The sequence below is a fragment of the Emydura macquarii genome, unplaced genomic scaffold (assembly GCF_026122565.2).
Source record: "Emydura macquarii macquarii isolate MOO-44397 ecotype Brisbane River unplaced genomic scaffold, CSIRO-AGI_Emac_v2 contig_295, whole genome shotgun sequence".
Classification (NCBI taxonomy): Eukaryota; Metazoa; Chordata; order Testudines; family Chelidae; genus Emydura; species Emydura macquarii.
Window position 1 is genome coordinate 3501000 of NW_027130432.1, and position 20679 is coordinate 3521678.

Sequence of the window (20679 nt, forward strand, 5' to 3'; positions counted from 1 at the left end):
GTCCCATTACTTGTCTGGGAGATATTTGCTGCTAGCAGTGACAGATCAGCAGTCTTGTCTACCATCCCCTCCACAAACTTATCAAGCTCAGTCTTGAAACAAGTTTGGTTTTTTGCCCCCACTGCTCCTCTTGGAAGGTTGTTCCAGAACTTCACTCCTCTGATGGTTAGAAACCTTCATCTAATTTCAAGCCTAAACTTGTTGATGGCCAATTTATATCCATTTGTTCTTGTTCTTGTTCCACACTGGTGCTTAACTTAAATAACTCATCTCCCTGCCTGGTATTAATCCCTCTGATGTATTTATAGAGAGCAATCATATCTCCCCCTGGCCTTCATTTTCTTAAGCTAAATAAGCCAAGCTCTCTGAGTGTCCTCTTGTAAGGTAGGTTTTCCATTCCTCGGATCATCCTAGTAGCCCTTCTCTGCACCTGTTCCAGTTTGAATTCATCTTTCTTAAACATGGGAGACCAGAACTGCACACAGTATTCCAGATGAGGTGTCACCAATGCCTTATATAATGATACTACCACTTCCCTGTCTCTACTGGAAATACCTCACCTGACACATCCTAGGACTGCATCAGCCTTTTTCATGGCCGCATCACATTGGCAGCTCAGTCACCTGGCGGTGATCAACCAATACACCCAGTACACATGAAAAAGGAACAGTTATGTCTACCAGACCATTTGCATCTGTGCATATGTGTTAGATACATAATTGTATATATACATTTTTGCATGTGCTGTTTAGAAAATATTTTAGATCTGCTTAAATATTTGATAGATAATGTATGAAGATGATATGTAACATTCTGGTTCAAAGAAAAATTGAGAATACTACTATTTAGCTGTAACAGCAGCATAAAATCCAATTATCTGGTTGGTTGTCATGAAGTTTAAATACCTAGTTTAGATGAGATAGTGCTGTTTTTAACAAAAATAAAGTTTGAGAGAGAAAAAAATACTGCTTTCACCTGGAGTAACTTTGTTCCTTTTATCTTCTTTGAACCCCTGTAATGTATTAACTCCTGACTGAAGTCTTCCAGCTGTCATCCCCAACTTCACAGGGCAGTAACCTGGTTCTACAACACAGCACATCACAATACAAAAGTACCCAAGGAACAGTTAACATTAAACAGATGCAAAGTGTCCAAATTCACTTATCAGAGGAGTTCAGTGCACATATTCTATCAGCCTGCAATTTCCAAAGATTTAAGTGTCAAACTATATAGATACTAAAAAAAAAAACCCAGGTGTTCTCAAAATTGTATTAGCTCCCTGTTTGAGTGAGGCCATTATGAACAGATACATCTACCAAAAGTTTAAGTAAGGCAGGCCCAAATAATACCAGTTTCTGATTATGTATTTAACTGAACTTAAATAGATATTTAAACAAACATTAACATATTTACCAGTAAGACTAGAAAGAGTTTTTGGGTAAACAATTACCACCTTCCATGAAAAATACACTGCTACTATAAAGTAAAATTCTTTCCCTCCTCCCCACCCTCCCCTATCTGAGATAGCATAAAAGAAGAATTCACGTGGAATGCTAACAGAACTTGGACCTCACTCTTGCCAAGTTCTGCTTGGTACAGAAACAAGGGAAGGGGAAGGGACTGCTTTGTCACCTTTTCTGGGTCTAGTTAGGGACCAGTGCAGCACTAGCACATGTTAAGAATAGCCAAAAACTCCAGCCATCCCCCTGCACCACAGAGCAGGGAAGGGAATGACACTGCAAATCTAAGTTCTCCAAGGATTCTCTAATGGCTAGTTCTGGCAGATTTGCAGCTCCTCTAGACCTATGGAGACATGCATGTAATCCTGGTAGCTGAACACACCAAGAGTGGATCTAGCAATTAATTATTAACATGTTCAACATACAAACATACCTCCTGCATTAGGGTCAAATGGGTTAAGAAGTCCCAGTGTTGTTGTACCATCCGGTTTTCTTCTTTCAAACTCACACTGAAATCAAATTAAGTTATTAAACCATTTGATTTTACAAATAACTTTGGATTCATAACGTCTGAACTGATAGGAACTTGGTTTTTAGGAGTTTTAGATTGTATTATGTATCACTGAAATTTTTCCCTATATCTGTAGTGAGTATTAAGAGATCAGATTTAACCCATGAACTTCAATATTACAGTAACTTTGCTATTCTTACACTTATTCTTCAGTTGGAGCCTTCACAGCTGGCCTAAGCCCAGGGCATTCAATCATTTAAGTGGTATATGTCAAAATTTTAAAAAATTGTCTACAATTTGTAACTCCTCCAGTTACAAATTTGTGAAAATTTCATTAATAGAAATTATAGTTGTGAAAGACTGAACAGATTTATTGTGCTAGAGATGACTAACAGTAACCTGAAGGAGAGTTCTGTGTAGCTCGAAAGTTTTTCTTCCTTCATCAACAGAAGTTGGCCGAATAAAAAGATGTCAGCCACCTTGTCTAATATTAAGCATAGTTGTTTTGGATAGGTAAACAAATTGAATTAAATTAAGAAGTTGAGGGCCTAACAGCTGAATTAAAAAATTAAAATAAATGATACACTGGCCTTAATGGTACATGGGAATAATAGATCGTTCACCACTTGAAGACTGCATTCAGATATTTGGTCACAAGTGAAAGGGGCCTGATTGTGTTAGTCTAGTGTCTTTAACACCTGTCTCTACAGCACAAGATCCCTGTATCATTAGATACAGGTAGCAGTCTTTGCTTAGAATGGACAAGTTCTGAAACAGCAATTGATTTTGCAGGCTAGGGAAGAAATGTTTTGTGGTGCTGCACTGTAGCATACACTATAAACTAAGTCAGCCAAAGTTTAATCTTTGATTAAAATTCTTTCTACCAGTCTTGCATGACTGAGCTCTAAAATTCATTCAAAATTTTATTTCAATGGAAGTCAAGAAGTGTAAGGGCCCACAGCAGAGATCTTATTCGGTTCAAGAAGTTCAATAAATATTCAGTTAAAAGTACTTTTTTCCCCTTCAATTTCCTATGTTTAAAATGTTAGATTTGAATCAAGATTAGACACGAGAAAAACTCAATGCAAATTACAGCACTGTTATACCCAGAATTTCAAATGATATAGGATGTTAAATGGGTATTTCCCAAAGAATAAACAAATGGGTTTCCATATCCACCCAACTATTCACCTGACTGTTCACAAGTCTTCTTGTTAACTTTCCTCCGGATTCTCTAACGATACGATCTATCTGCTCCTGTTCCCTTTCTAAGTTGTTATTCCTTAATTTTTCTTCAAGTAGATCTTTGTCTTTCCTGCAAATAAAGACAGTTTCTCACATTATCTGCTTTAAAGTAGCAAAGTCACAATCACAAATATTGGCAAGGGTGCAGTGGAGAATGTCTGTCTCAGGACTATTACACCATCTGTTTTTGAATGTCAAATACCTGATACATACAAAGGAGTTCAGTATGAACAGGTTTTAAAAGGGGAAAATATGCATTAGAAAGTTGTGCCTAATAAGTAAAGCTGGTTGGTAATTTTTCACCAAAAGGTGTGTTTTACCAAAAAATGCCAGTATATCAAAACTGAAACTGTTTATGGGAAAGGGTCAGTTCGGTCAAATTTTCCAATTTGAAAAAGTTTCATAATTGTCAAAGTGGCCCATTATGACATTTTCAAAATGAGAAATTTTGGGGGTTTGGATTAAATTAGTTTGTTCTTAAATTTAACTTGTATTTAAAAAGTTAAGAAAAAAAGGTCAGAATTGAAACAAAACATTTTGATTGATCTGAAATGGAATTTTTTTTCCAGTTTGTTGGACTGTAAAAAATGTTGAGATTGACCTTTAGTCCTGATTCAGGATTGGAAAAGTTTTTGAAATCTCAAATTCTTGCTGGATAGGAAAAGAGTTGCCTACCCAGCCTTATCTGTAAGGCAGAGAGTGGATTTATACAAATAATTTGGTTCTCTGTGTGCTAGTCTCACTACAGATGTCTTTACACACGGGTTTCTCCAGTTAGAGATTTGCCAGTTTGGAACACCACCATGCTTTGCAGTTGCATTCACATAAACTAAAAGGAATAGTTTTGATACATTTATTACAACAGTGTAAATTCTGATTTGCTGGCGCTATGTTGTCGTATCTTGAATAGCAACATTCAGAAGGATGAATGTCACTGATTGGCAAATATTTTGAAGTATTCATGGATATTTCAATATAGTAGAACTGCTGCTGTTACACACACTCTCTGCAGGGTTTAAGACATATTGACAGCAAAAAGAGCCAGTAGTTGTCAGCTGGAATTCTCAATGCACTGCATATTGTGTAGAGTGCATCAAAACTTTGAAAAGTCAAGTTTGCCAGCTTGTGCCAAACTGGCATTATTTGAGTGAAAACAATTAGACAAAATCCAAAAAAATCTTCAAACAACCGAGTTAGTTTCGGTGCAGAATTATTCTAATAATTCAAAATGAATACCTTTTATAAAATGAAAAAACACTTATGATTAGTTTGGCCAAAGGAAAGGTCTAGAAAAAGGAAGTGAGGAAAAAACAAAAGTAATTTCCAAGAGACTAGGAATCAGAGTTTCTTGATGCATATACAGTGCCAGAAATGCAACAGGCCACGTCTACCAGTGTCTAAGCAATTCATTTAAATGGAATTAGAGTGGAGAACTTTAAATCATCACTTAAATAAAACTTTTACTTTTTATGTTCCTTGTTGGGGGTTTTGAAGGCTTTGACGTCAGCTTCCATAGATTCATCTTTGTCTTTCCCAAGAACATTGTCATCCTCTCCATTTGGCTGCAAGTCCATCTTATCTTTTTGCTTCCTGCTTTTCTGCAAGTCAGCCATGAAATCTATACTCTGTTTTAGGCTCTGTATTCTTTCCTAAAAATATACAAGGCATGTTTTCATTTCACATCTCCATTTCATACCTTGTTCACAAAGATTTAAGTTAAATGCTTTTCTTTCAACACTATCAGAAAAGACTAGAAAAGACAATTAGGTCATTAAGTGGTCAACAGATTAATATGGATACTGTATTTCATAAATTATTTGACACCAGTACTGAAGCATGACACTTAAAATAATGGTGTGTGACTCAATTCCAGTATGTTAGCATTCAGTAGAGAAATATTACATTTTCACAAACTTACATGGGAACCATATAATGAAAAACATGGAATAGGGGTCAAGAGGAAATACATGTACTTAAGTGTTATCTCTGTTTACAGATGCCTGCAATTCCAAAAGCCACAAAAAGTTATCATATATAACAAAGTAATGCCTGTGGCCAGTTAAATTTTATATCAAGATGTTTCTTTAAAATAATAGTCCATGTTAAGAATGCTATTTTACTTATAATTATGTAGTGTTTGCAGCTAGCTAAGGCCTGATCTACACTAGAAAGTTTTACTGGCATAGTTGTCGATTAGGAGTATTAGAAAAAACAAACCACCACCACCCCAATACAGTTGTACTGACAAAAGCCCTAGTGTAAATGCAATTATAAAAGTCATTTTGCTGATATAGCTTATTCTGAGTGGGGAACTGGTTTAAGCTATACCAGCAAGAGAGTTGTCTCTCCTTTTGGGGAGGATGTGCATGGCTATACAGGTCTTCTGATATCTATACCCGCAAACGGTTTTAAGTGTAGACAAGGCCTAAGACATTAAACATCCTGTGTTCATCATTAAAATATCAGCTTAGTTCAGCCTGGGGAAACCATGTTATGCAAAACGTTAAGCTATGTTTATGAATCAAAAGTAGGATGTGGTTTTTTTAATATTAATTTTGCAGACATTTATGAAAGAAAATAGTGAAGAAGCTGGTGTTTAATGAACACCTGAAAACTTAAACTTAAAGGATGTTCTTCTATGTAATTTTATGTTTTGTTATAAGGTATCATATTGTTATTAGTTCCATCCAAGAAACTAACCAGGAACTGTTTCTGCCTTCAGCAAAATAAAATTATTCCATTCTCCCCACCCAACTATTTATGGGAGAGTGGAATACGTCTCCCAATCTCCAAGGTGAACATTAAAACAATAAAATGTCACAGGATGCAAGTTGTGCAGTTATATTACTATGGCTTGAGTGTAACAGCTTAGTTTTGTAGACAAAAGGAAGAGATTTTTAGCAGTGACATTTTGATGTTTCTATTTCCGGGTCATTTCTAAGAACTGCAACAAGAGTAGAGCCATTTCTTTTTTTAATTTTTCAGTAAGCTGATGAATCCCTCCCATGCAGGGTGGAGAAGGAGAAAAAGTAATGCAGGAAGGGTCGGGCTCTTGAGCAAGGAAATAATCTAGACCGTTAAGTTAAAAAAATGAAAACAATGAAGAGAGTAGAATCAGCCGCAGAAAGAAAAAGGCCATTTAAAGGTGCTGAATTTCCTGACTTTCTCATCTTTTGTTAAACTTTTTGTTGCTGTATACTGGAAATCAGTTTATTCAGAATAAAACAAATGTAGTAATTTAATAGTTCTCATAAACAGCTATTAATCAGATTATATTAAGAAAATCTCAAAGTAGAATTTTTTTTATCACCACTCATTTAAGAGGCAATGTTTTCCAGTGGATAGGACACTAGACTTCAGGAAACCTACTGCTGACCTGATGTACCTCAGGCAAATAACTTCATTGCTTTGTGCCACTGTTTCCTATCCCAGCCTTGGTTTATTTTGTCTACTGAGCTGTAGACTCTTTAGGACAAGGACAGTTACTTTGTGTTTGTAAAGAATACAGCAGAATGGGTAGCACTAAATGTAATGTAAAGCACTAAAAAGATCTAATACCAAAATAAAAGCACAAAAGTAATACCATTTTTAATGTTCTATGTATACTAATTTAATTCACACATGTACATTAGATTTCTGTACTTCTATATTTAAGGTACATACCATCTGATCCATCTATAATGTATCTGATATGGATTTAATGTCTTAATTTTCCATAGTTCCTAGTGACAAGGATGCAAAAAAAACCTCCTTTTCTCTATTTATAAGTTAAAGGGTGTGTTTATATTGTAACGTCAACCTTCCCCACCCAAGATTTTAGCAAAGGGTACGTGGTCTGAGTGCCAATGGCGCAAGGAAATATCAGAGTAGGGATATAGGAGAAGCAATGGTGGAAGTGTTAGCAGGTTTTGGGGAGGGAACAATGAGATTTTTTTTTAAGTTTATCTTGCTTCTGACATCTCACAACTTTGTTTAGAGCAATCTGCAGAGATATTAAATTGTTTCACTGGATCTGGTGAAAAATATTTCTAGCTCTTTCTCATTTCCCACAAAAATAATAATTAAAAGGGCTGTGTGTCACCATCATTAAGGCCATTGTTTGACATCCTTTTTTCTCTTCCCATATCCTCCCCAGTAATGTCTGAATTTATCTCCATTCATGCTGCTGTTTGTTAAATAATCTTCCTGTCTCAGCTCACTTTTGCTCTTTATTCCCCCCCTTTTCTGAAAGCAGCAAATAGCATTTTACATTGAAAGCTTATAGAGGAGAACCTGTATGATTCTAACTAATTTCCTTTCGTGGTCACCTCTATACGTAAACGGCAAATGTTCCAAAGTGCTATTTTGGTTGCTGGCATGAGGTCTGAGGGGCAACACTGTAGCTAGAGTAACTGCAAGATCAGTACATTGTAGAAAACTGATTTTAACTACTGATAATATCTCATACTCAAACATGTAGAGTGCCCCCTGCTGTAAATATAAGGAATTCTCTCCTTTAACATGTATAAAGTTCAAGTCAATGGGTTGATATTTATTTTTATGAAAGATAGTGCACTTGTCAAATGTATGCCCATTGTGAATTAAAATGGACAAGCAGTATCTCAGTACAAATGGTTGAAGCGTGTTTAAAACTTTTCATCTGTCTTTTACAGTGAAACAGTTTTTGGTGGCTTTGGAGACTCTATTCTTCTAAATATAAAAGTGAAGTAGATACAAATCAAAGTAGCTTTTCCTAACTATTCTATATGCATTTTGTCCTTTATTATATGCAATACGGAAGTATAAACAGGGGAGTGGGGAGGTAATTTTACTTCTGTATCTGGTACTGCTGAGACTGATACTGGATTACTGTGTATACGTGTGGTTTCCACATTTTAAAAAAGATGTTGAAAAGATAGTGAGGGTAAAGACTATTTGAGGGCTGCCAAAAATGCCTAAGAATGAGAGATCTAAAGAGCTCACTCTATTTACCATATTAAAAAAAGAAGGGGGGGGGGGAGGGTGACTTGATTATAGTAAGTACTTTCCCAGGGAGAAAATACTAAGTATTAAAGGGCTCGTTAGTCTACCGGAGAAAGCACAACAAAAAAGTGGTAGGAAGCTGAAGCCAGACAAATTTAAATTAGAAATAAGGCACAAATTTTTAATAGTGAGGGTGATTAACTACTGGAACAAATTACCAAGGGAAGTGTCGGATTCTCCATCTCCTAGATTCTCCAAATCAAGACTGGATGCCTTTCTGGAAGTTATGCTTTAGCCAAACACAAGTTATTGGGCTCAATAAAAGGGTAAAAGGGTGAAATGTAATGGCCTGTGACATACAGAAGGTCAGATTAAATTATTTTTATGGTCCTTTCTGGCGTTAAACTCTATGAAAATGGATCCTATATTAAGTCCCATATATTTCACTACAAAAGCAAGACTTCTCACCAACAAAGTTTTGACCAATGAAATCAACATTTATCCAGGATTTAGTATTTGTGTTACATATAAAAATTCCCTACAATTAGAGTATCTTATGAGAACAGTAAACTGTTTACACCAAAAAGTTATAATGAAGAAATTATGTCAAAGGAAGAAATATAATGGCTCCTTTCTAACAGTATCAGGCCCAAAATGACTCTGCAATCTTGCACCCCTTTAAAATATTATTCCAGTCCATCTTTAAAAGAAAGTTTGAGGATTTTCATGCAACTGTTAAAGTACAAAAAATACTTCACTCTTTCAATGCACTTAACATCCATTCATCTCAATGTGGTTTACAAAAGATGGTAAGTATAATTTCACCACTTTACATGTGTGAAGATAGGTCAGTAATAAACCAGAAACAGAAGGTCTCAAGTACCAGTCCAGAGTCCTATCCACTACTCCTTAACATTAAACTCATTTACTGTAGCCTATTCGGTTTTTCAATTAAAGACAAAACCCGCATCCCAAACCAAACAAAGTTTTCTTATTTAAATTTTTCATTACCTGGCTAAGTATTTTCATCCCTGAGTGCAGTAGTTTCTTTGCAGCTTTGTAATAAATAGTCTCTGGTTTGTTGTAGATCATGGCATTTGTGCACATCAATCTGAAGTTGTCCTGTACAAAAAAGTTAGTGAATTTTGAAAGAGAGTTAAATCAGATCATACAGGATGCTATACTAAAATAATTGACTGTAATACAAGAGGTGTCTTGAGCTGAAGGTAACAAACCGCTTTTAAAAAAAAGCCTGTTGCAATTTCAAAGATGTTTAAACAATTAAATATTAAAGTCAAACTTTTCAGAACATATGGATAAATTGTCTAGATCCATATGTTGGCACCCACAGAAGCAGTCTGATATGAGATTTGTTGAGTGCTCAGGACTTCTGAAAGAAAATCAGACCATTTGTTTGAAGTGTTTACTTATGGATGTAAGTTCCCATTTTTAAAATCTTGGCCCAAATCCTTAAATCAATGTTTTTAAATACATATATACCTGACTGAATTGCACTTACTAATGAGACACAACTGACACCTCAATGAGTATCTCAATGATAAAGAGAAATACAGAATCCTAAGTCTAGCAAAAGGTATCCAAAAAAATAACAGGAAGGATGAACTAAGTCAGACTTTTCTATATAGATATGCTAGACCTCCCACTCAACCATCTACAGAGAGTGGCAAAGCTGAAATGAAAACTGAAGTTTTGGCACAAAGTATCTTCCACTATGAATCAGTGAAGTTGTGTGTGAAAGGCAAAGAAGCCAAAAAGCAGTGAGAAACAGATTCTGTAGATCTGTGTGCCAGACTAATCTGAAGCAGCTGAAACAACAAAGGAATGTTTTCTTCAGCTTCAGAGCTCTGAGTGAGAACATATATTTGGAAAAAAATTAAAACAGATAACAGCAATCCACATATTAGCTGCACAAATTACAAACATGTTATAGTTAGAAATTGCCACTTTGAGGGCCCCAGTTAAACCCAGTCAGGCAGGTGAATGGCTACAGAGTATTTTTTCTTACCAATGAGCAAATTGTTTATTACAAAAGATTGTTTTGGTGTTCTTCACAATGATCCCTCTGTGCCATTACAAAAGTAAAACATATTATATTACACTGAAAGTGATACTGATTCTGTCTATATTGTCTCCACATCCTGATGAACAAAAGATCTTTTATATCCTCAAAGTTTTCCAGGAAAGGGGCACAAACTAAGAAGTCAGTTGATCTTAAAGGTGACCTGTAGCTTGTTGTTTTGGGACCCAAGCCTGCGTTCCTTATTCACCCTAAACTACTGGGAGTTTTGGTGTACATGAAATGCATGATCAAGCCCTTAGGGCTCAATTCTGCCAAAATTAGCTTCTATGACTGTTGGCCACTGGAAACTAACAATGATTCATCAGGGGAAAAATCCTCTTCAGCAGGAACAGGAGACCTGAAGAGACATTGTAGCACTGCAATCCCTTCTCTAGAGGCCAGTTCAACTTTACTCACAATCGTTATGCCTGTTATGGCTCTTATTTGTCCCAAGTGTTTTGGTTAATACATATTTTTGGGAGTGATCTTATGTCCCACAAGCAATTATTCTGGGACATTTATAGATCCCGAAATTACTCTGAGAAGCCATGAAATAATCAGTGTCAGTGCAACACCAGAGTTTAACATCAACTGTCAGAAATAGCATCCTTTACCGATTTCTTTATCAGTGAATTCCACTGAATACAAGAGTTCCCCAGGTGTACCAAACAAATGGGCAGGTTCTTCCCCAACTCACTAGACATCTTCAAAGACACCAGGGCCTGCTGTGTGGAGCTGATCTCTTCTTGAGATGACAGGTTTGTTCTTGAGGCCAAAGCAATTTGACAGTCATTTGACTACCTCTTTATTATTAATGGGAAGGTAAAGGCAATGCCAGGCATAGACAGCTTTCCCTGGAGATCACAGGGTTATACTTGTCAGACAGAAAACAGCAGTAGAAGGGCCATATGTGTATTATGTTTTTCTTTTAAACTTGCCATTTGGGGGGTTGGAAGGGGAGGGAAAGATTTGATTAAGTAGTAACAGGTATGCAAGGATGACAAGTTCATTCATATTAATCCTTACATTTTCTGGTTATATGCACTCCATTATAAATTTTGCAGTTTTATTCTGAAATAAATACATCAAAAGGAATTCTGAAGGACAAATTGATAGCAACCACTGGACTCTGTAATAAAGTTCCTTTAAAAGATACTGTTTTGGTTTTCTACTGACTTGCACATTGTGTACTTTAAAAATATAATACTATATTTTGGGTTGAGACAAGGTGAGTGAGGCTGTATCTTTACTGGACCAACTTCTGTTGGTGAGAGAGACAAGCTTTTGAGCCACACACAGAGCTCTTCTTCAGTTCTAATACTCGAAGTATCTTTCCCAGACCTGAAGAGGAGTTCTAGAGGTGTGGCTCTAAAGCTTGTCTCTCTCACCAGAATTGGTCCAATAAAAGATATTACCTCATCCACTGTGTATCTCAGATCCTGGGATCAACAGAGCTACAACTATACTGCATATTTTGAATTCTAATATAACTTAGAGGATCTGTAAATATTTACCCCAATTACAACAGTTCTGAACTCTCATTGGTTACATCCTACAAGTAGTAGACATAGAAAAAAAAAAGTCCACTCAGACCAATGGGCAAATCATTCATGAAAATGGATTCCAGTTATATCATATTAAAATATATATAACTTGTTTAGATATCTTATTCTAACCAGTACCATACAAATTTGTTTTTGCCATCCAGTTTACTTTTTGGAAACAGGAAGTGTGATTTCTTTTTATTTTCAGAACTTCAGAACAAGGTCAATAGAAAATATTTCTAAAGCCAGATGTGCTGATTTCTACCAACTTCATATATTCATAGAATATGAACATTTAAGGCAAACTGAATAAAAGATGGAATAATCCTGTATAATGCAATTACTAGTACCTCCAAATGTCATCATTTATTCCCTCTCTGTAGCAAAAATATAAATTATAAACACCTTTAATTCTTCTATGGACTGGTAACCATTGTTCTTGATCTTCTCTTTCATGGTACTAAAATCCATTGGGTGTTTAATGATCATGGAGTAGCCGGGAGCAATAAAGTCAGTCACAGGAAATGAAAAGAAAGCACTTGGATCTTTTCTGTTAAGATATGAAAAGAGGCTCTTTTAATATTTCATTTTTATAACAAAGAACATACTGAGCTTGGAATTAAATAAAAGAGAGAAGACTAAGTTAGATATACTATAGCTCTAACTCTGAGTTTGGGAGAATGGAAGAAAACCTGAGAATTTAGGGTGGTTAACAAAGCTAGCTCTCTCCCATCATCTTCACATTTGCAAGCCGGGCATAGTGAATCTCTCTCCCACACTCAGCGATAGATATACAGTATATCAGATAGAGAAGGCTTAAATTAAGATATATTTATGCTTGATTTGGTCCTTTCTGCAAAACTTAACAAATGGTAACAAAACTGCCTGGGAATCAATTTCTTATTTGAAAAGATGCTCACTTGTTGAAAGAGGAGGGGAACACTGTACGCTTTAGAAAGTCATTAATTTATACGTGCATTTACTTTTTTACTTTAAAGGTTGAGACTAAACAAATGTTTATTCAGTTAAATGAGGTTATAATTTTGGCAGAATGATAATTAAAAACTCTTGCATTTCTCTGAAAACAAATATTTTATGACATACAAGGGACACATTATTGTGGTGAGTTTAGTATATTTCCCATGCTGTTTCCTTTTAATAGGTTTTAAAACTAATTAAAACTTGATAACTGAAGGTATTTAAAAGGAAGTGTAAGTCTGAGGAGAAATGACCATGCAATATGATATTCTGTTATTGGTAGTTAAATTTATAAAATAGCCATATAAATTCCCCCTCACTTTTGAATATTTGTATGCAGCTGTAATCCTAAAATGTATAGGTGATATTACCAAGAAAAGGAGGTTCACTCAAAGTATGTCTTCTTTATAGAATATCCTACAAATAGCCAATAAAAGCAAATAAAATGCTGATATGGGAATGCTTGACAGTTTGTAGTACTGCTGCTGCCAGGCAAAATATTTATCAAGCACTTTAAAATTGACCACGCTTATAAATAGGCCACAAATTTAAACATTTTCAAAGCTACTACACCCTTTAGCAACTTCCATTTCATAGCCCTGGAAACTGATAGAGCAGGTACTCACCTCTGCAGCTGTCTAACGAGTTGATTCAAAGCTTCTTGAAGTGGTGTTTGTTCCACTTCTAGGGGGGAAAAAGTAAGATGGGGAAAAAAGGAACAATTATAAAGAAAAATGAAATGTCCAAAGATTAACATCTGACTTTACAAAACTGCCATGCATTAGAGCATTCTGTAAAATATTGATTTTATTGCCTTAAATGCACAGTAGAAACAGAGTAGGTGGGTTACCTTCCTAATTAGTTTTATTAAGCACTGTAGTGATGCTCATATACAAGCAATGCACCTCATTTTGAAAATGCCACCGTAGTAGTATTTCAAAGTTCAGCCATTTTTAGACTTAAAAAATAATGTCCTGTAGAAGGTGATTAGTATTCAGCTTTAATGAAGAACCAATTTCAGCTTCAAAAGCAACTCAACCAGACAAATTAATTAATTATTTCTACCTTCTTGTTTTGCTAAACTACTCGCCAGTGGTTTCTCTGGTGGCAATTCCAGTCTCACAGGAGTCTGACATTTCAGTTCTCTTTCTCCCCCCTCACTTTCAGCATGTTCCCGATCTCGCTTCTTTTTATCCTCCTAGAAAGAGAAAGATATTTCAGCCATGTTGTAGAAAGGGCATTATTGTTGGCTAAATAATGCTCTGTTTAGATTACTCAAGAGTGGAAACAAAGTACAAGAATGCCAAGATTTCATGTTTCTAAAGGCATGTGTGAACTTAATGTACTGTCTCCACCTGCTGGAAGATAGTTGAATTATTCTATCTGAATTAGTATTTAGAGTGAGTCATTTTACATGAGTGACAGGAGCACCTTCCTACACAAAGAATTCTCCCCATGGAAGCCCCACAAAAAAATCTTTAAATCTAAGGCTAAGCTTTTGGAAAGAAACACACTAGTTCATTAAAAGCAATTAGAAAGCCAGAAAATTGAGAATTACAGTTACACTCAACCCCCCAGCCCCTAGCAGCCTTAAATCTGCCCGTATTTCAATATCATCTGTGCAATCATGCACATCTGAGATGTAAAGCTACTTGTCTATTTAAATTCCATAGTTTGGAACTAACATTTTATAATACCCTGAATCCTGTCCCCTGATCACCTGTGCAAGGTAAGAGTAAAGTGAAACTGGAATAACTCTTGGATATAAAGTAGAGCCTTGCAACAGGACTGGGATCCCACGAGTCCCACAGGGCGTGCTGCCAGAATTGCAGAAGCAGCTATAGCAGACTTTGTTGCAGACAGTTTTGAGTGGGCAAAAAAAGACAGACTACAGTAATTTGTGGGAAAACACAATCTCTCATCAGTTTACCATGTAAAAATTGTCTGAATTCCTTTTTTTTTTTTTAAACATATATTAACTGACCAGGGGTTGGGTGTTTTTTGTTTTGTTTTTTTAGTAGCATGGGGGAATTGGTCTCTTTTGAGGTCTAATGTTTTTGCAGATGGGGGCAAGATAAAAATGCAAGAAACAAGGTGGGAGTGGATACTGCGGGGCAGAAACAGAATTAAAACAATAATGCAGCACAGGACTCTAATATGGAGGACCAACAAATTCCTTTGCATCATGTCAAAGAAATGGACTTCAATGAGGCAAAGTATTTTTAATCTTCAATTTATATTAGTTCATCAGTATGTGCAGATCATTGTCGAAATTACTTTATTTTGATCTTAAATTCCATCATTCACTAATTTACTTAGATCAGTGGTTCTCAAGCATTTTGCTACTGGTACCCAAAACAAACAGTGCTAAGATGTTGACTACCCCTTGCCCTTCTAGCAAGGATCCCTCTCACCAATTTAAAAAAAAAGAGCACTGCAGGATGATTGACAAACTGAGGATGTGGGGCTGCTCTAAATTAATTTATGAACACTATATATGCTATGCTACATGACTGTCAAATAGCTGTAAAGGAATTTTTGTCTAAGGAGTTAAGTAAAAGAGGGGTTAGTAGGAAAAACCAGCAGGAAACAAAACAATGACTAGAGATAAGATACATAACAGGAAAACCACTTCAAGGTCCTCATGGCAACAATGACTGGACTATTAATTGTCTACCAACCTGGCTCTTACAAGGTTAAAAAGCTTCAAGATCAAAATGACACTAGACAGGGAGGGGGTAATTTGTCTAGGGATGTCCAGGGGGAGACAAAGAGAATATGAAGAGGGAATTATGAATAAGCTGGGCCTACGTGGATAACATAAGAGGGATAGTAAACTATGTACAGACCTGTATATATACTATTTTGTTGTTTTTAAATCCTTGTTCTCGTGTACTATGGAGTGTTCCTACTGTAAAGATTAAACAATACTATGTTTTGAAAAAGCTGTACAGTCATTCTGTATAAACAGCTGGTCACAGGACTCGGAGAGCAGAACTGCAAGTACTGAACCTAAGCCGGGCCTGCTGAGGTAATCATGGTTAATATACAGGGGTCTATGACCAAGATCCTGGTCCAAAAATGGGGGAATCTCATGATTTCACTGCAAGAGAGATGCAAACTTGAGGCTTATCACCTGTGGTGGAGCACTGACCAAGAGAGGGGACAACAGGGCAGCTTGCCTTGTAACATAACGGACAGGGCAGCTAACCTCTGTAGTGGGAAGCTGGAGAGCAAGATGAAACTATAAGCACGTCTCAGCAGAGCAAAGAGACAAAACAAAATACTGGGCCCCTAGCTGCAACAAAATAGCAATTTCTATGGCCACAGAACTACAGCGGACAGGGTTTTGATTAAGATGAAAGACGCAGTTCATTTCACTTAGAGCAACTGTTTTAGGGCTGTTGGGAGATTCAGACAGGCATAAATGTATCATTTTACACTCTTTCCATATTTTTGATATTGTCCACAACTATAAGGGCTAAAACACTTATTTAAATTATAGTCATAAAGACTTGACCTCCCAGGCTGAGAACCCCTGGAGCAGATGGTATTCTCTCTTATTTAGGAAATGTATAATAAGGTCTTTATATTGTTTTGTATGATTGGAATATTGTGCTTTGGATTTACTCATTAATTCAAAGTGAACAAGAAACTATTCTTTGTTTCATTGTCATTATGCTGGACAACATTTTAATGAAGATGAGAAAAATAATTTCCTATAGCCAAGATTCACATTCTTCTGATCTAACTAGTTTGGGGAGTGGATGGGAGGGCAAATCAGCAAAACATGAATGTTTTGAAATCTAAATTATTCAGACAGAAGCATAAATTGCGTTCATCTTTGTCCAAATTACTGGTAATCTAGAGGACCTGATCCTAAAATCTGCCCAAAACTGGCAAGTCATTTAATGATTTAACTGTTCTCCTTACTGACCTAGATATTTGGCACGGTGAAGCTTTTAGCACTAAAGTACATAATGTAACAGTAGCTACCTTTACTTTTCTCTTTCTTTTTTCCTTTTCCTCTCCAGGAATCTGTTTTTCTCCTTTCTTTCTCTTTTTCCTTTTCCTGTCTTTGTGTTTTTCATGTTCACTTTTGTCTTCGTAGAGACTTGAATCATGTCCTGAGCTTCCAGTAGAGAGTTCAGTGACTTCACTTCCTCCCACTTTCAGTACCAGCTTTAAAGGTTTTTCTACATATTCTTAAAGCATCAATGAAATGAGAAACATGATTAATGCTTAGAAAACAGAGAACATGCTCTTATTTAGTCATTTTGGATAGTTGTTCCAATATCTATTTCTGACATTACAAAACTATTCCTGAATGGGTCTATAATTAATCAAAATGAAATTACAATTAGAAGCTGCCAAGTGCAGTATAGGGACCAAGGCTCACGTCCCATGGCTTCTGTGAGAATCAGTTTACACCAGGAATGATTCCCCCACCTCCTATACAGCATTGCACAGTTCACTATGACATTGTGGACGTTTTTCCCTTTTTCATACTCACTAGATGTTAGCCACCGACAAAGGCAAACTAGATCTAGGGGCACAGATGATCAGATCTGGTTTGGTAAATCTAGCACTCCTCTGGGTCTTTACTAAAATCGTTATATTTCCTACAAATTAAGTCAAACCAAAAATAATTCCAGATAAAACTTACTACAGTGTTTTAAAGTAGAATAATGTTCAGGTAACAAGTTCCAAAACAAAAATGCATTATGTCTTGACTCTAAATCCACTGAAGTCCAAGGGCAGATCTCCCAACGATTTCAATCGGCATGAGGAAGGCAGTTAGGCCCAGATCAAAATTTAGGCACCTGTCATATCTTATTTTCAAATGGGTTTCCCCCACCCCCTTTCTTTTCTCTCTGCATGGGGAGTCTCTACCACTAAAGGATGTCTACACTGAAAATGCTCCAGTGGTGCCCTTCAGCAGAGACACTACCTGCACCAATGGGGAAAGTTCTCCCATTGGCATAGGTAACTCACCTCGCCGAGCAGCGCTAGCTGGGACACTGATGGAAGAATGTGTTTGTGTTGTCCCTACTCAATGCCCAGTTTGTGACTCTCCCAAAAAAGGATACGATGTGCATGCTACCAACCGGGCAAGCAGCGGACTTTCTGCGACCGGTCTGAGAACGCGTTGTCGTGGCATGACCAGTCCGCTCGGTAACAAAACTGGGACCACAGCCACACTTGTCAGCTGCCTGGGCTAATACACAACAAGCGACCATCGGTTCCTCTCCAACAGAAAACCAGACCCTTTTGCGCCCAGCCGAGACCCCCCCAGAGCTCCTGCGGGAAGATGCTCTGGACGCAGGACGCTAAACGTATTTGCAATGTGGAGCCTCAATGAAGCCACTGACCATAAAGGACAGACAGACAGACAGACCGACCACCCCAGCATCACCCCCCCCCAACACGCTCCCCCGCCTCCCCACTAGCCCCCCCCCCAATCCACACCCCCGCCTCACTCACCACCCCTCCCCCACACTGCGGGAGCGCCGCCTTTCTGCCCCCGACGCCCCCAGCCTCTCTGGCCGGGGCCGGGCGGCGCGTCACCTTCATACGGGTGCTTGTCGGACTTGTGCTTCTTGTGCTTCTTGCCCATGGCGCCCCGCGGCCGGCCCCGCGCCCGCTCCCCAGCCAGGCCTCTCCTCGGTCGCCCCGGGGACGCCGCCGAGTCCGCCCGTGCGCGCGCGCGGTAAGAGGGGCACCCGGCAGCGCACAGCGCGCGAGAGCGATGGCGAGCGGCGCCCCCTGGCGGCCGCCTGGCGCAGCGCCCACCGCTCCGCGCTCTGGGGGTCTGTCCGTCCGTCTGTGGCTCCGCGCCTCGCGCTCGGCCCAGCCACTCCCGTGGGAGGGAGGCAGCTGAAGAACTGTGAGGATGTGACCGGCCCCTGCAGCGGCTGCAGCCGCCGGCCAAGGGAGCAGCGGGGGCCGGGCAGCTCTCGTCAATAATCATTCAACCAGGCTGCCGGGACGCGGCGGCGGCGCTGCACTGCAGAGCTCCGGGAGTCCCGCCCCTGCACTGCAGCAAGCCGAGGTAGGCGCCGCCTGCGCCTCCCGACACATGTCGCCGCACGTGGGCGCCGGGGCCGTGCCCAGCCCGGCTCCGCTCCCCTCTCTTGGGCCTTGTCTGCACTGGAAAGTTTTGTGGATCCACGTTCTTTGGGTGATAAGAAAAGCGCTATGATTACAGCGCTGGCGCCCGGCCACACAGCACTCATTTTGTCGCAAACGAGGCGTTCCCCACTTGGTGCTGTGATAGCGACAGTGAGAGCAGTGAATCGTGGTGCAACTCCGCAGCTTCTGCCACTAGGAATTGTGGGGTGGGGGAGAGGAGCACGGAGCAGCATGGGTGCTGCGTGCCATGGTGCACTGCGTTTCCATGCTGTCGTTCATTGCATTGCTGGCAGCGACTCGCGCCATTTTTTCAACGGCTCCCTGCCGTTTACTGCACGCCCCTCATCGCTATCTGAAAGGATAGATCCTGCACTACGCTCCACTGTTGCTTTCAGCGTTCTGAACACATCGTGGCTGGTCGCGCACTACACCATGAGCTCCAAATTGGAAAAGGAATCTGAGGAGCCTGACCTGCAGAATGACGTGCAGACCAACAGCACCTCATTACTGTTGTCATTCATGGAGCATCTGCACATGGTGAACTGCCGCTTCTGGGCGTGTGATACAAGCACTGAGTGGTGGGATCGCATTGTTCTGCAGGTCTGGGATGACGAGCAAAGCCACCTTCATGGAACTCTATGCAGAGCTGGCACCTGCCCTGTGGTGCAAGGACATCAGAATGAGAGCTGCCTTCTTGGTGGAGAAGCATGTGGCAATCACTGTGTGGAAGCTGGCAACTCCAGACTGCTACCGGTCAGTCGCTAATCAGTTTGGAGTCAGCAAGTCCACTGTTGAAGCTGTGTTATCACAAGTGTGCAGGGCCATTAATCGCATTCTGCTGCGAGGGACTGTGACTCTGGGCAATGTGCGTGAAATAGTGGATGGCTTCACAGCAATGGGTTCCCTAACTGTGACGGTGCAATAGATGGCATGCATATCCCAATTTTGGCACCAGACCATCTTGTGATGGAGTACATCAATAGGAAGGTGTACTTCTCTATGGTACTCCAGGCGCTTGTGGATCACCGTGGGTGTTTCACTGACCTCAACGTAGGTTGGACAGGAAAGGTGCATGATGTTTGTATCTTCAGGAACACTGGCTTGTACTGGAAGCTACAAGCAAGAACTTTTTTTCCAGATGAAAAGATTCCAGTAGGGGATGTTGAGATGCCCATAGTGATCCTGGGAGACCCAGCCTACTCACTAATGCCATGGTTCATGAAACCTTACACTGGCAACCTAGACAACAGCAAGGAGTGCTTCAATAACAGGCTGAGCAGGTGCCAAATGACTGTTGAATGTGCATTTGGCAGGTTAAAGGCGCACTGGAGATGCCTTTATGTCAGGCTGAACTTAAATGAGGACAATATTCTTGTGGATATAGCAGCCTGCTATGTGCTCCATAATTTATGTTAAGCTAAGGGTGAGAAGTTTGTCCCTGGGTAGACCATAGAGGCAGATCGCCTTGCATCTGAATATGAGCAGCCAGATGCCAGGGGTATTAGAGGGGCACAATGAAGGGCCATATGCATAAGGGAGACACTGGGGGCCCATTTTGACCATGAGAACCCGTCAGTTGCTTTTTTGAAAATGTGCGATGACATTCTATGACGGCTATATAGCTGTACAAGTGTGTCGGCGGCACATATCATGCTCAACACATAAATAAAGAGTGCTTCTTGTTTGAGAGCTTACTTTTATTATTAAACACAAAACAGCACACAACGCAAACAAATCCTAGAGGGGGGAAAGTAGTGGGGTGGCAGT

At 39.2% G+C, this 20679-nt stretch overlaps 1 protein-coding gene across 2 annotated transcripts in view; it reads right to left on the reverse strand.

Annotated features, from left to right (window-relative positions):
- Window positions 1-18469, reverse strand: part of BRD7 (bromodomain containing 7) — a 28190-nt gene extending 9721 nt beyond the window's left edge. The window contains exons 1-10 of one of the 2 annotated variants that reach the window (XM_067550780.1): window positions 18349-18469; window positions 16777-16985; window positions 13846-13978; window positions 13407-13464; window positions 12208-12352; window positions 9190-9300; window positions 4681-4865; window positions 3163-3286; window positions 1894-1969; window positions 976-1083 (exon numbers count right to left, since the gene is read on the reverse strand). In XM_067550780.1, the coding sequence (XP_067406881.1) occupies window positions 976-1083; window positions 1894-1969; window positions 3163-3286; window positions 4681-4865; window positions 9190-9300; window positions 12208-12352; window positions 13407-13464; window positions 13846-13978; window positions 16777-16985; window positions 18349-18397 (1198 nt within the window). In that variant the 5' untranslated portion in view covers window positions 18398-18469. Of the gene's footprint in view, window positions 1-975; window positions 1084-1893; window positions 1970-3162; window positions 3287-4680; window positions 4866-9189; window positions 9301-12207; window positions 12353-13406; window positions 13465-13845; window positions 13979-16776; window positions 16986-18264 lie in introns of both variants that reach the window. The other variant, XM_067550776.1, reaches the window with a different exon arrangement.
- Between the last annotated feature and the right edge of the window lie 2210 nt (window positions 18470-20679).